The sequence below is a fragment of the Diabrotica virgifera genome, chromosome 2, assembly GCF_917563875.1.
Source record: "Diabrotica virgifera virgifera chromosome 2, PGI_DIABVI_V3a".
In the NCBI taxonomy this organism is placed as follows: domain Eukaryota; kingdom Metazoa; phylum Arthropoda; class Insecta; order Coleoptera; family Chrysomelidae; genus Diabrotica; species Diabrotica virgifera.
The window spans coordinates 279,406,629-279,422,573 of record NC_065444.1 but is presented as its reverse complement, the minus strand read 5'-3'; the positions used below and the strand labels follow the sequence as shown (position 1 = coordinate 279,422,573).

The 15,945-nt window shown below is 31.3% G+C and overlaps 1 protein-coding gene across 1 annotated transcript in view; it reads left to right on the top strand.

Annotated features, from left to right (window-relative positions):
- LOC126880648 (centrosomal protein of 290 kDa) overlaps positions 1 to 15,945 on the top strand; it is a 127,653-nt gene that overhangs the window by 90,374 nt on the left and 21,334 nt on the right. Inside the window, exons 18-19 of the mRNA XM_050644690.1 lie at positions 10,449 to 10,615; positions 14,323 to 14,518. Coding sequence (XP_050500647.1) covers positions 10,449 to 10,615; positions 14,323 to 14,518 — 363 coding nt within the window. The remainder of the gene's footprint in view (positions 1 to 10,448; positions 10,616 to 14,322; positions 14,519 to 15,945) is intronic.

Here is a 15,945-nt window from a genome sequence, read left to right as displayed (position 1 = left end):
TGATACTCTTAACTCATTTTCTCCTTCTTCCGTATTTTCTTCGTCACTATCATCGCCCAATTCAATAATAAATTTATTTCCACCATTAATGTGGAAGTGCCCAATCTTCTTATAATATTCTTCCACTTTGATCATTTTGGCGATTCTTTTCTGCCAGTCTACTTTGGTAATATTGGCTACTTCTTTTTTAATTATCTCAATTACCTTTTTGTCAAATTTAGGAAATGTATTTGAACGCCTTATACTTGGTTTTAATTGTCCCCAAATTAACTCAATAGGATTGAAAACACAAAAGTCGGGGGGAAGTCTCAATATAGTGTGTCCATGCTTTTCGGCAATACTCTCTAGAGCGTATAATTTTCTAAATTGCTTCGTATGTAGAACTTCAATAAGTTGTTTTTTTGTGTAAAAATCTTCGAAATACAAATCATTTTCCATTAAAAAATTTTGCAGGTCAGCTTTCTTTGAAGATGTATTTGGTATTTTAGTGAGCTGTCGGGAACGATAGGAAGCGTTGTCAAGCACTATTACGCTGTTTTTCTCCAAGTTTGGGATCAGCGAGTTTTCAAACCAATCTTCAAAAATGTAAGCTTCCATATTCTTGTGGTAGTCAACGTTACAATCTTCCATTTTCTTCCCACATAATTTTAAAGTATTCGAAACCCATCCCTCACTTCCTCCGCAATGTACAATAATTAGCCGCGAGCCTTTATTTGCATTTCTGGTATGCACATGCTTGAACCATCTGTCCATCCTTTCTTTACTGTATCGTGGGTATCATACCAAGTTTCATCTAAATAATAAATTCTCCTATTTTCTTGTCTATATTTAGTAATTTCTTCTAGGTACATATTACGTCTGTTGACTATTCTTTGGCTTTCCATAATTGCTTGACGTTTATTTATTGTTGACTATTCTTTGGCTTTCCATAATTGCTTGACGTTTATTTATTTTTTTGAACTTAAAGCCCATTTTTTTTATCCAATTTTGAAGAGTTTTCTCACAGCAGTTCATATTCGACCGGTTGTTTCCAATTTCTTTCTTATTATTTCTATTGTAGGTATTTCATTGCTTTTGTAGCAGTCGTATATTGTGGTTTTCAATAGTTTTACAAGTGAAAGATGTAAAGGTCTTGAAAATTTGTAGTCACATCGTTTCTTGCGATGATAGGGTTCATTTTTAACTATTTTATATACAGTAGAAAGTGGAATTTCTGTTAAATCAGAGGTGGCTTCTGCCAATAGTGTTTCATCGAAGCCGAATTTCGTACGTAAATTTTTGTATACATTCAAACATACTTGCTGTGTTTCTGCATTTAAATGCATTCGAATCTTCTTTACGAGCTCTTTTTTTTAGTAATTACATTCACACTAGCACTGGCAATTTCTACAATATCAGCGTTATCGTACACGATATTTACATTATCCCATGGGCGCCACATCACTATTCACATTAATTAAATTACAATAATCAACACTTGACACTCTCCAAACGAAATACTAAACCAATATTCAAAATAATTACAGCAAACAAAACACTCGTATCACTTAACACACGCACACTCCAGTACTACACTGCTACCGAACTAAAAGTAAGGTTTTGCACGAAACTTGTGAATAGATATGCGGGAGGTCTGGCCGTAAAAACACAGATGCGTTCAAAGGGCCGCTTCTTAAACGGTTGACCTAATATCTATATTTGAAGAATAACATTTTTTACCGGCTTAAAGCTATACCACAATATTTTTTACTTGGACAATACATCCTAATGATCCAGACAAAACAGCTTTTTCAACTGGCCGTGGTCTCTATAAGGTTCAGGTTCTACCATTTGGTCTTTGTAATGCTCCAGCTACGTTTGAATGTCGGATGAAGATGGTTTTAAGAAGACTTACCTGGAAAACATGTCTAGTATATCTTGTTGATATAATGATTATCTCCAAAACCTTTGATGAGCATCTGAATAATTTAAGCGAGGTATGTGACAGATAAAAAAATGCCAATTTAGATCTAAATTATAGGAAATTTTCACTATTTACAAGAGAAACGTACTATCTAGGACATATCGTTTTAACAGAAGGAATTAAAACTGATACAGAGAAGACTTCAATTATTACAGATTGACCTGAACCAGGAAATAAAAAGGAAATTAGAAGTTTTCTTGGACTCTTGAACTATGTTCATTTTACCGAAAAATTGAATATTTTGGCCGCATTGCTAAGCCCGAATTATTTATTAACTAACCGAGAACAACATTGAATTAAACTGGACACCAATTAAAAAACGTTTTACAACAGCCCCTATCCTAATGTATCTACGAGAAGATGGCAAATTTCTGAGTACAGGAAGACATAGAGGAAGCTGTAGCATAATTTAGTAAAACAGTAGCAAAGCCTGAAAAGAATTATTGCATTACCAGAAAATACCTCCAAGCTATTATAAACTATAAAATATTTTCACACTTTCTTTATTACATTCAGTACATTCAAATTTGTATATTTAATGACATTTTTACTTTTTCTAACAAATATTTTCTCATACACATTCAATTTAAAATTATTGTCAAATTTATATCTCTGCGAAAGTTTGAAGTGTTGAAATACTAATCATTACATCTTAAAATAAAAATACCATGAATATTTATAACAACAATTTATTTTATATATATAGCGACAAATGTATTTGTAATACTTTAATAAGAAACATTTATGATAATCCTTCAAATTATGTTAAATATGCCGCCATGAGAATGACGTAACAATAATGTTTGAATTATAACGATATAGTCGAGGAAATGAATCTGAAAAAATGGCAAAACCTCGCAATTTTTTCGTCCAGCATCGATTTGTACAAAAATTTGGGATTAGGCTCATTTCACCCTCTAGTTCATTTTCTATATTGAGCCGTTGTACGCTTTTGGTTTTTTAAGGGTTAAAACCACCCCTAATTGTAAACAATTATAAAATAACATTTTAAACTTTAATATTATCAACATTTGCTTCTTATTAGTTACATAATGATTATTTTGTGCTTGAAGATATAATATCACAATATTTCAACCTTAAAACCACCCTTGTTGGAGCTATATATGAAAAGTTTACTTATCCTAAAAGAATAATTTCGGCTTGCATCAATTTACATAAAAATTTGGGGTTAGGATCATCTTACCCTGTACTTCATATTCTATATCATGCTCAAGGGCGTTGATTATTTTTAGGGGTGTAAACTACCCTTATCAAAAATTATATAAAGACATTGTAAACTTTAATACATATAGGTAAAATTTGGTTTTGACTGATTAAATAATGATTGTTTTATGTTTTAGGATATAATATCATAACATCTCAACCCTTAAAAACCACCCTTAATAACATTGCAATTTTTATAAGTAGACAATTTAATAGATCTATACAGAAAAAAAAGTAGAATTAAAGAATTACAAAAACATTTATTTACACAAAAATACGAATTTACAAATATATTAAAATACACATACAAATAGTTTTTTAGTCATCCAGTATAAGAACCGGCTCTGTGGTATTATATAGGTACCGGGTGTCCCAATGAGAATGGCTCTCGGCCATATCTCAGGAACCGTTTATAGTAGAGCTTTGAAATAAAAAATTTTATAACAAAAGTTGCCTCAGGAAAAGCCTGGAAATTATTTTCATAATTGTGGGTCCACCGCTAGAGGGCGTAATTGAATATCAAAAATAAAAAAATCTAAATTTTACAAAATTTTCCTAATAAAGGGGCACTGGAAATCCGATTATTGTATTCTTCATCAAATTCTGCGCATATTTGATTTAACAAGTTTAACTCTACCTTTGAAAATAAAAGGTGGGGGTGAGTGGGAACCTTGTTATGAAAAAATGGCTGTAAGTCCGGTTCTGCTAAATCAAATTTTGAAAACTGGGTCTTGTTGAAGACAGATCTTTTTCTTCAATGTTAGCGTGATAATTTTGAACCATCCTAATAAGTAATAAGCCAGCTGGGAGGCGTTATTTAATTTTTTTCAGAAATCTAGTTTTCTTTGGAAAATATTAAATACAAGTATGCATTTTTAATCATACTTTATAAAATTAGATTAAATTAGCAATAGAATAGCGAAAACCGCATGTCGATACCTTTTTTCTATATCAAGATATCTCGAAAAACGTGTAAATTTTATACATAACTGTTACTATCACCGGTAAACTAAGTTAATGAAAAGTAGTGCGCTGTGGAAAAAAACAAAATAAAATTTTCCAGATGTCAACGTATAAAAATATAATTAATTAAAACAACAATATAAAGAGAAGCAATACTATTAAAATTAAATATAACACAGAACAAAAAGAACTACTTAGTGACGACCTAAATATTCAAATTGTTGCCCATCATACACTACTCTAGAATACATTATCCAGAGAATACTAAACGCCATTCAAAGCATATCGAGAGCAGAAATTGAGACTGCTGTTCAATCTACTCTTGAAAGAGTAAATGTTTGCAACGAAAATGATGGGCAAAAATTTGAACGTTTATGTCATCACTAAATAGTTTTTTTTATTTCTTTGTAATAGGGCTTTTCAACGCTTCTCATTTGTTTCGAGCCTCTGTCATATGCCGTATAATCCGTGTATAATATTAATATACGAGATATGAACGAGGCTCGAAACAAATGAGAAGCGTTGAAAAGACCTAATATACGTTGAGAGCTGGAAAATGTTTCTTTGTTGTTTCCATAGCACACTAGGTACTTTTAATAAATTATTTCGTTTACCGGTGACAGTAACAGTTATGTTTTTAAATTTACACGTTTTGTAAGATATTTCGAGATAGAAAAAAGGTATTAACATGCGGTTTTCGCTATTCTGTTGCTAATTTTGTCTAATTTTGTAATATGGTATTAAAAATGCATGTTTGTATTTAATATTTTCCAAGGAACACTAGATTTCTGAAAAAAATTAAATAACGCCTTCTAGCTGGCATATTACTCAGTAAGTTGGTTCGAAATCATAACTTTTACATTGATGAAAAAGATCTATCTTCAACAAGACCAAGTTTGCAAAATTTGATTAAGCAGAACCGGACTCACAGCCAGTTTTTCATAACAAGGTTCCCACTCACCCCCACCTCTTATTTCCAAAGGTAGACCTAAACTTGTCAAATCAAGTATGCGTAGAATTTTATGAAGAATACGACGATCGGATTTCCAGTGCCCCTTCATTAGGAAAATTTTGTAAAATTTAGATTTTTTAATTTTTGATATTCAATTACGCCCTCTAGCGGTGGTCCCACAATTATGAAAATAATTTCCAGGCTTTTCCTGAGGCAACTTTTGTTATAAAATTTTTTATTTCAAAGCTCTACTATAAACGGTTCCTGAGATATAGCCGAGAGCCATTCTTATTGGGACACCCGGTACATTGAAAATGCTCTATAAGGGGACTATTCGAATTTTTCGAAAAAAAAAAATTAGTTTTATAAACATAGCTCCTTTATTTTTGGCGATAAAAAGATTTTTCAATAATAGTTTTGTAGGATTTTAGAAGAGTAATAAGACTGTGTAAATTAAATTCCGTAATATCCATTAATTTTTAATTAAGGTGGGTTTAAAGGGCTCGAATAAGGGGGTGTTTGCTCGTAAATAGATGTTTTAAACAGCTTGCTAACTGTTCACTGTAGTAAAAATCTATGCATAAGGAAATTTTAGCTATTAAAAAAGCTACAATTTAGTAGTCTATTATTTTTTTCGTATCTTCAGTATTTTCGGAGATATTTTGAAGAAAATGATAAAAAATGCAAAATTGCAAAAAATCAATTTTTCTTTAAACTCCAATTTTTCTAAAATTAGGCTTTTTAAATAGGTCAAACTTCTTGGGTGTATTGATAATATAAATATAAATGGAATTACAGAAAGGAGAAGACCAATTTTTAGTTACAAGGGTAGTTAGGGGGTTGTTTTCACCTGTTTTTTTTTTCGTAGAGAAAAATAGGTACCGATTTTTTTTTGATCATAAGTTGCTCAATTTTTATGCTAGAAACTTTTTATTATTTTTTTCGAAAGACCTTATTGTATGCTTGAAAAAACATCATGTAAGTTTTTCTGAAATAATGCAAAGTTTTTCCGTTATTTGGCTTTGATTTTTTCAAATTATGCATTTGACGAAAAAAGCTAACCTTTAACATGCCGTATCTCGGTGTGTATTGGTCGTAAAAATATTATAGAAAAACAGTTCCATTTGTGTTACTAAGGGTCGGTTTTTCAGTACTGGGTTAACCTATTTATTTTTTGGTCACCGAAATATTTATGGTTAATCAGTTTTTCAGTAATAGGTTAGCGTTTAAACCCGTTTAAGTTGACCAAGATTTTAACCGATACCCATTAGAATAGATGGTTTAACCATAATACTATAAACAACATAAATAATTATTTATAGTATCATGATATTGGTTAAAATTTAAACTAGGTTAGCTAACCAAAATTTTAACCAGTTACTGAAAAACTGGGCCTTAAAGATACAATTTTGATATCTACAGTTTTTTTTTGATTAAATGCATATTTTTCGAGTTATTCTCCAAAAACCCTCTAAAAAAGTCGATTTTTCCGTCGAAAAACTGTTACTTTCAACCACGAATAACTCGAAAAATATTAGTTTTACGAAGAAAATGTAAAAAACATTTTTTTCTTAAAATTACTTTTTACATCGATTTACATGGTTGAAAAACGTAAAATGCAAATACTTGTTTTTTTATGGTTTTTTCGCAATTATTGCTACTTTGCAACAAGGGTGACAATTTTTAAAATTTGTAACCAATCCTATATTGTAGGAAATTTAATTACGCAACTTTTATATCAATACTTTGCTCGGAAGTGAATACTTTGAAAGTTATAATCAAAAACGAAGAAAATAATTGAATTTTTCCTTCATTTTTTGACATTTTGATTATTTAAACAATGTTCCGGACATTTTTGAGCGGGAGGATAACTCAAATATTATTATTTGAGTTATTTTCAAGAATTTTCTGTAAAAAAATTTGAGTCACCTCTCAACGTCCATCTCAAAACAGATGCGTCCTGGACTAATAGTCCAGTTTTTTATGTTTTTTATACAGGGTTAGTCATGAGGAACTGTACATACTCCTACCTCGTATAGAGGCCCCTATGGGGAATAACAAATGACCATTAAAAAGTGTCTGCTCCCATTGTTTAATAATATACAGGGCGAGTTTCGCATTTTGACAGAAATTTCTATTCGTCATAATTTTTGAACGGTCAGATCGGTGTGTCTCTTATTTTGGTCAATCGTTACACTATTGCCACCTAATCAACTGATTTATTCAAACTAGAAAAAAATCAGGTCCGGCTTTAAAAAAATTAGTTCGTTTGGGTCTTAGAAAAAATTTCACCCTGTATAAGCTTTTCGAAAACTCTAATATGAATTTTACAAATTAGAGAAATAGACAATTAAAATAACATATTTATTTTTTTCCGCACACGATTGCTTAATTTTTTATAAAAAAATCAAATTTGATTATGAATTAAAAGTTTACATCTTATCGACAGATGCAATAAATGACGTCAAAGTTAGAATAAATAAAATATGGAAAAAAGAATGGAAAAATATTACAAGCATGTCAAAAAATTTATATTTTTCTTTACATCAAGAACTTCCTCCGCCACCTGAATACATATTTAAATATAACCTGCCAAAGCAAGATATTTCTACTATCGTTAGATTAAAAACTCGACACGGCAAATATGAGGCACATCTGCACAAATTAGGAATAATTAATTCATCAGTATGTTTTTGTGATAATGTTTCGATTAGAGATTTAAACCATATTTTCTTGGAATGCAAAATTAACGAGAGATATATAAATCAATTATATTACAATTTACGACAAACACAAGTTCATTTTCCAATTAGTATAGAATATCTACTAAGTTGTCATAAAATGGAAATATTTAAATTACTCATAAACGACTTGAAAGAAACAAATATAATAATTTAAGTGAAATACGTATAAATATAACAAAACTAATAAATTGAGGTAAAAATAAAATAAAAATCTGTGGCTAACGGACTCACATCCAAGCCATTTTACACACACACACACACAATTAAAAGTTTGGTAAAGTGAACCATATATTTAACAAAATTAACTTTTATTACCAAAATTAATTTTTTTTTGAACAAATATTTAATTTTTTTACCACCAATCAACTGATTTATTCAAACAAGAAAAAAATCAGGCCCGGATTTAAAAAATAAGTTCGTTTTGGTCTTAGAAAAAATTTCACCCTGTATACGCTTTTTGAAAACTCTAATATGATTTATACAAATTAGACAAATAGGTAATTAAAATGGCATATTTATTTTTTTCCCCACACGATTACTTAATTTTTTATAAAAAAATCAAATTTGACTATGAATAATTAAAAGTTTTGTAAAGAGAACCATAGATTTAAAAAAAGTAACTTTAATTACAAAAATGATTTTTTTTTAACAAATATTTAATTTATGTTATCACCCAATCAACTGATTTATTCAAACTAGAAAAAAATCAGGCCCGGATTTAAATAATTAGTTTGTTTGGGTCTTAGAAAAAATTTCACCTTGTATACGTTTTTTCAAAACTTTAATATGAATTTTACAAATAAGACAAATAGGCAATTGAAATGGCATATTTATTTTTTCCCCACACGATTACTTAATTTTTTATTAAAAAAATCAAATTTGACTATACATAAAAAGTTTGGCAAAGTTTTTGCATAGATTTAAAAAAATTAACTTTTTTTACAAAAATTAATTTACAAAAACAACGTTTTTCTTAAAATTAAAAGTTTTACCATTTTTTTTTCTATAACACGTCTAGATCTAAAACTTCCCATAACACTTATTTTGGACTCTATAGTTTAACATAGACGTGATCAAATTGATAAATTTTAAATTTTTCCACCTAATTTTTGCGATTTACAAGTTTGCAACTTTTACAAGAAGAAGACTGAAAGTCTACAACAATTTTCATAGTCTTCACAATGGTAAGAGGTATGTCCTGTAAAAATTTCAGGAAAAAAAATATTAAAATGGAACAGAGTTGTTGCGAGTTAAACCGTGAGTTCATTTTTTTTTTCATTTTTAGGTTAAAATTCCGATTTTGACAAATTTGATTTTTTAATAAAAAATTAACTAATCGTGTGGAGAAAAAATAAATATGCCATTTTAATTGACTATTTGTCTTATTTGTAAAATTCATATTAGAGTTTTCAAAAAGCGTATACAGGGTGAAATTTTTTCTAAGACCAAAACGAACTAATTTTTTAAATCCGGACCTGATTTTTCTTTAGTTTGAATAAATCAGTTGATTGGATGGTAACATAAATTACTTATTTGTTAATTTTTGTAATAAAAGTTATTTTTTTAAAATCTATGGTTCACTTTACCAAACTTTTAATTCATAGTGAAATTTGATTTTTTTATAAAAAATTAAGTAATCGTGTGCGGAAAAAAATAAATATGCCATTTTAATTGCCTATTTGTCTAATTTGTAAAATTCATATTAGACTTTTCAAAAAGCTTATACAGGGTGAAATTTTTTCTAAGACCCAAACGAACTAATTTTTTAAAGCCGGACCTGATTTTTTTCTAGTTTGAATAAATTAGTTGATTAGGTGGTAATAGTGTAACGATTGGCCAAAATAAGAGACACATCGATCTGACCGTTCAAAAATTATGACGAATACAAATTTCTGTCAAAATGCGAAACTCGCCCTGTATATTATTAAACAATCGGAGCAGACACTTTTTAATGGTCATTTGTTATTCCCCATAGGAGCCTCTATACGAGGTAGGAGTATGTACAGTTCCTCATGACTCACCCTGTATAACCAGAGTGTTTTTTAGACGCTTCTTCGATGATGATAACAAAAATTGAAGGTATTTTGAATTGGTAATGTTAGAATAATTATTGATACTAAAAGAACTTTAGAAAAACATAGTTAAATCTAAAATTACCTTAAGTATACAGTTCAAAATTTATAAAATTCAGCAAGAAGCATGTCCCTGCTATATTTTTTGTTTATTTTAGAAATACAAAACATAAAAATATGTTTTTAACACGAGAGTCTTTTTATTTTGTAATTGGTTGGAATATTAATTGACACAACAATTGAAATACTGATACACTTAATTACACTCTAGTAAAGAAGAGCTCCCCAACTAAAAAGTTCGGACTTCGTACAACGAATTTAAACCAATCAGTATACACCTTCGGCTCCTAAAGGGTTTCTATTATATTTCTTACTTACACTATACCATAATGGAATTATTGGCCATTGTCGCACTAAAAACTCACCCTGTATATTAAATATCAAATTTTTCAAGTAATTGGTTTTTATTTCGACTGAATATAATACAACATTGATTATGTGTAGTTTATCTCCCACTTTTTGATTTGCAGGGAACTGTGGAAGTGCGAGCCGAATTAGACCGTCTGCAGACAGCGAATTCGAATTTGCAGAAAAGCAACTTGCGACTAGAAGCTGAGAACTTGGATCTGAAATTGGATCTGGAGAAATCTAATAAGGAAGTGCCTCATTTGCATCAACAAATTCAACATCTGGAAAAGTAAGAAAAATATCGGAAATGCAATTTTAAGACAAGTTATGCGTTTGATCTAATAGGGTGTAGATGAATAATTTTAAATTTATTTTTATTTTTCTTCATAGTAACAATATGTTTAATTTTACATCTTATTTGTTTCTAGGTTTAGACGGTTGTTGCCAGTTCCAGAATAAATCTTTGTTCTATATTTTCCAGTTTATAAATTGATATTTGTTTAGACGATTTTCGTTCATTGTCTTTATGTTGTTTAAAAATTGTTCATCATCATCATTATCATCTTTGACTCTACAATCCTCTGTGGATTCTGGCCTGTTCTAAGATTCGTCATTATATTCGGCTTATTAGGCCTGGATCCCGCGTACCAAAAAAAAGTTTATTAATAGCAAGCTGAAAATTTGTTAATAGCTTAACGGTGTCTAGTCGGACAAACTTTGATGTACGGGAAGACTGGAACAGGGGAAGTTTTAATTGTGGAACAGGTTACAGCTTTCGAACGTCAGACTATGCAAACGTTCCATGTATTTTGTCGGACAGAACTTCCCATTGATTTGTTACAATTTCATTAAACTCTCATGCAAAAATCAGACTGCTATTTATCACCAACATATCACCAACATGTTCTTCGTGTCGAACTTATTAAAATGCCCAACATATTTTTCGGACAAACATTTTTTCATATATATAAAGTTTGCTATTGAATAAACTTAAAAATCCACAAGGAAAAGAAAAAGGTTTTCCTGTAGTTGGCTGTATACCATCAATCACAAAATTGGAAAGAAATCCTTTGTAAAAGGTATACAATTTTTTTTTTATTAAAAATCCCTTAAAAGGGCTACATCACAACAAAACGTTTTCGATTTTTATAAAAAATCATCATCAGTGTTCGATAAACTGGATGCTAGCTGAGCCACAAAAGAAAAATATTTGGGTAAAAACCCTTTACATAAAATATAGATGCCTTAAAAGTGCATACTTCAGTAAAAAGGCCTGTGATGGTCACATGGCAAACAGGATAATGCCCTAAGGTAAGGTATACAGGTTTCCCAACACGTGGGATCCAAATTGAGTTGATCACATTTCAATGACTTAATTTTCAAAGAGTTGCCATTAAGTCATTGAAATGTGATCAACTCAATTTGGATCCCACGTGTTGGGAAACCTGTATACCTTACCTTAGGGCATTATCATGTTTGCCATGTGACCATCACAGGCCTTTTTACTGAAGTATGCACTTTTAAGGCATCTATATTTTATGTAAAGGGTTTTTACCCAAATATTTTTCTATTGTGGCTCAGCTAGCATCCAGTTTATCGAACACTGATGATGATTTTTTATAAAAATCGAAAACGTTTTGTTGTGATGTAGCCCTTTTAAGGGATTTTTAATAAAAAAAAAATTTTATACCTTTTACAAAGGATTTCTTTCCAAACTTAAAAATAACCTGCTATACTAAATTTACAATCAAGATGCAGTAGAAATAAACAAACCAAGACATGTTAAATGCTACTAGGAGCACTCCCGAATCATAATTTACAACGTATAAACTTTGGAAATCATGATTTAGGATTTACAATATATATACATTGTAAATTATGATTCGGGAGTTCTCCTAGTAGAATTTGAGATGTCTTGGTTTGTTTATTTCTACTGCATCTTGATTGTAAATTTAGTATAGTTTTCACAATCATAAACTAGTCAGGATGACAAGTTCCACAATTAAAATCACACTCCACAATTGAAGACCTTGGGACTGGGACCAGAAGGGGACAAGCCACAATTTCGTTAAAAATGAGTTAAAGTAGAAATCGCACACTTTAAGATCATATTAATGTCCAAAACAGAAAATTTCAGCTGTTTTCTCATAGATGGCGCCGCTGTAGTAAGTCCCGTTGTGCCACCATTACTTTATATTGCAACAGAAGGAGACAAGCCAGAAGCCACAGTAGTAATCAACATGGCGGCGGAACATTCCCGTGCATGTAAACGGAAAATAGACTTTTCTGAGTTTGATTCTGAACACAGTTACATCCGTTTTTAAATGAAAGCGAAGATGACAAACACTATTCGCGGTGTGCAAGTACTTGGAAGGGAATTGAGAAACGATCGTGCGCGAATAGCGGAGAAATATTGCAACTTTCTTAAATAATTCATATGGTCAATTGAAATTGTCAAATTGACGTACATTTCATATCTACTGTAATTGAATAAGAAAAATTATATGTTGCTCCACAATATTGATACGATATGCAATTATTATATAAAGGTAAATTTAATTAATTGTATTTTGCTTGCAGTACTGCATTTTAATAACTAATCTTATTTACTACATACAATTGTTTACGTTTCAATAACATAACCTGAATCTTATTTTTTCTTCTTATTATTTTTTTGGTTTATGGCCTTGACAATTATCCAGTAACCAGGACTAATATAATTGTCCAATATAATTAAAAGTGCGAATAAAGTTGCAGAGCGTAGAAATAGGTGTCGCTTTGCCGAACTTGCACGGTCCCAATACAGTACCCGGAAGTAGCAGCGATTCGGAAAATATAAACTCAGGAACAGTAAGTTTATTAAATGTGTGGCTTGTCCCCTTATGTTATATTTTTCGGACCTAGGATTGTTGTAAAGGTTTTTTGTGGCTTTTCCTTTTTTAGTAAAATACCTACTTTATTGTAGGAAAATGAATGGGTTTATACCCCACAGACTTCTGGAGGTCTTTTGTTAACTCCAGAAAAGAAGGCACCTCCTAAATGGAGACACAAGGATACCCAACGACATAAAAATTAAGCGCAAGACTACAAGAAATCAAGATTACGAATATATAAATACAAAAGAGAAGAAAATAGAACCACAAAAATTAGATGCACCTTGCGGTTGCACAAAACAGTGTAGGCAGAAAATGGTGCTTGTCAATAGATTCTACCAAATACTGAGAATACTGAAAATACTGAACTACTGGCCACTGGAAGACATTGAACATTTGGACGACTTTTCAGCTATTGAAAATATTGACAACTGAATTATTTTATTGTTGCATTTTATGTTCATTTTTTAGATTATAATTTTTTATTATTATGGGCCTTACTTCCGAGAAAAATGTAAAAATTGGTTTTCAAGATTTGAAAATAAGTTTAAAATATGTTTTCTTCAAAATATTGTTTGGTGGCATGTCCCTTTCTTCAGGTCCCAATGTCTTCAATTAAAACTTCCCCTGTTCCAGTGTTCCCATACATCAAAGTTTGTCCGACTAGACACCGTTAAGTTATTAACAAATTTTCAGCTTGCTATTAAAAAACTTTTCTTGATAAAATAACTTGTTATTGAACATAACAACTTATTGGCTATTTTGACAAAGATAAAATATAATAATGACTGTTGTTGAAAACTGTTGTTTTCAAAGCATTACATTATATTGGATAATCTCTCTCCTATCGCGCTACAGCCCAAATCGCGCCCTGCCCTCCCCCTCCCATCCACCTCCAAGTATATCTGTCCCTGGCTGTTCTCCTCCAGTTCACCCTCAATATCTTTTTAGTATCGGCTCTCACTTCGTCTATCCACTTCTTCCTTGGTCTTCCCACTGGCCCACGTTTCACCATAGTTCCACTAGGTATTTCTGATAATCCATTCTTATAAGCTGACCTGCCCAGCGCAATCTTTGTGTTATTGGATAATGTTAGTGTTTGTAATTTTGAGTTCATTTTCAGTTATATAGATGTCCTCAAGAGTGAAAATAGCAAACAGCAAGTGGAAGTTTCAAGTGATCCGCAAGCTTCTAGTCCTGAAACCAAAAAAGTTTCTGAATTAGAACGAACTGTTTTTATATTAAAACGAGTTGTAGAGAAGCTTCAAGCAGAAAATAAAAGACAAGTTAGTGGAAAAAGGCCTCTTTCTGATCGATCAGTAAGTATTGGATTATTATGTAGGAATGTAGAAGGTTATGTATGTAGATGTATGTAGAAGGTTATGTAGAAACAAAAATATCGGAGAGGACCACAAAAAATCAAGTGGTGGATGCTAAAAGATGAGAAAGAAGGTCTATTCAGGGAAAGAATAGTAGAAAAAATATGTTGGAACGTGAAAGGAAGCCCTAACACAATTTGGAGAAAATGGCCAATATTATTAGAGAGACGGCTATTGAAATACTTGGGAAAACGTCAGGAAAAAAGTTTGAGAATAAAGAGACTTGGTGGTGGTCAAATGAAGTACAAGGAAAAATAAAAGAGAAGGAAAACTTATATAAAAAGTGGCAAGAAACCAGATCGGACATAGATCTTCAAAACTATATGGTCGCCAAAAAGTAAGCGAAAGAAGCAGTAGAAAAAGCTAAAGCAGAAGCGTATTCAAACCTATACGATCAACTTGATACCAGGGAAGGCGAAGCAAAGATATATAAAATAGCCAAACAGAGAGCAAAGAAAGCAAGAGATTTTAATCAGATTAGACGTATCCGAGATGAAAATAATAAAATACTTATTCATGAAAAGGATGTCAAAAAGAGATGGAGAAAGTATTTTGACAGTTTATTAAATAAAGAATTTGACACACAGAATGTGAAGTTAACGGAGACAGTAACAGCAATGGTTACCAGAATAACAAAGGAGGAAGTGGCTCAAGCTCTTCAAAAAATAAAGAACGGAAAAGCAGTCGGACCAGATGATATTCCTGGGGAAGTATGGAGAGCATTGGGAGAGACAGGAATAAGTTGGCTAGCAGGTCTATTTAATAGAATTATGGAAGTTGGACAAATGCCAGACGAATGAAAAAGCAGTATATTAGTACCTGTCTACAAAAACAAGGGAGACATACAACAATGTACAAACTACAGGGCTATAAAACTACTTAGCCACACCATGAAAATATGGGAGAGAGTAATTGATAGACGGATACGTGAAGAAACCGAAATATCCGATAATCAATTTGGCTTTATGCAGGGCAGATCAACAACAGATGCAATTTTCATTGTAAGGCAACTGATGGAAAAATACAGCAATAAAGAGACCAACGCTCAAATGGTATTCATTGATCTTGAGAAAGCATATGATAGAGTTCCTCGAGAGATTCTGTGGTGGGCACTCAATAAGAAAGGAGTCCCTGGCGAATATGTAAAGATTGTGAGAGATATGTATAAGGGAGTAACGACTAGTGTTAGGACAGGTGTGGGAGAGACTGATAAATTTCAGGTGAAAGTAGGATTGCAACAAGGCTCGGTGCTTAGTCCTTATTTATTCTCATTAGTTTTGGACCAGATAACAGCGAAACTACAGGGTAGCATTCCATGGTGCCTAATGTATGCTGATGATGTAGTGTTAATAGGAAATAGTGAAAGA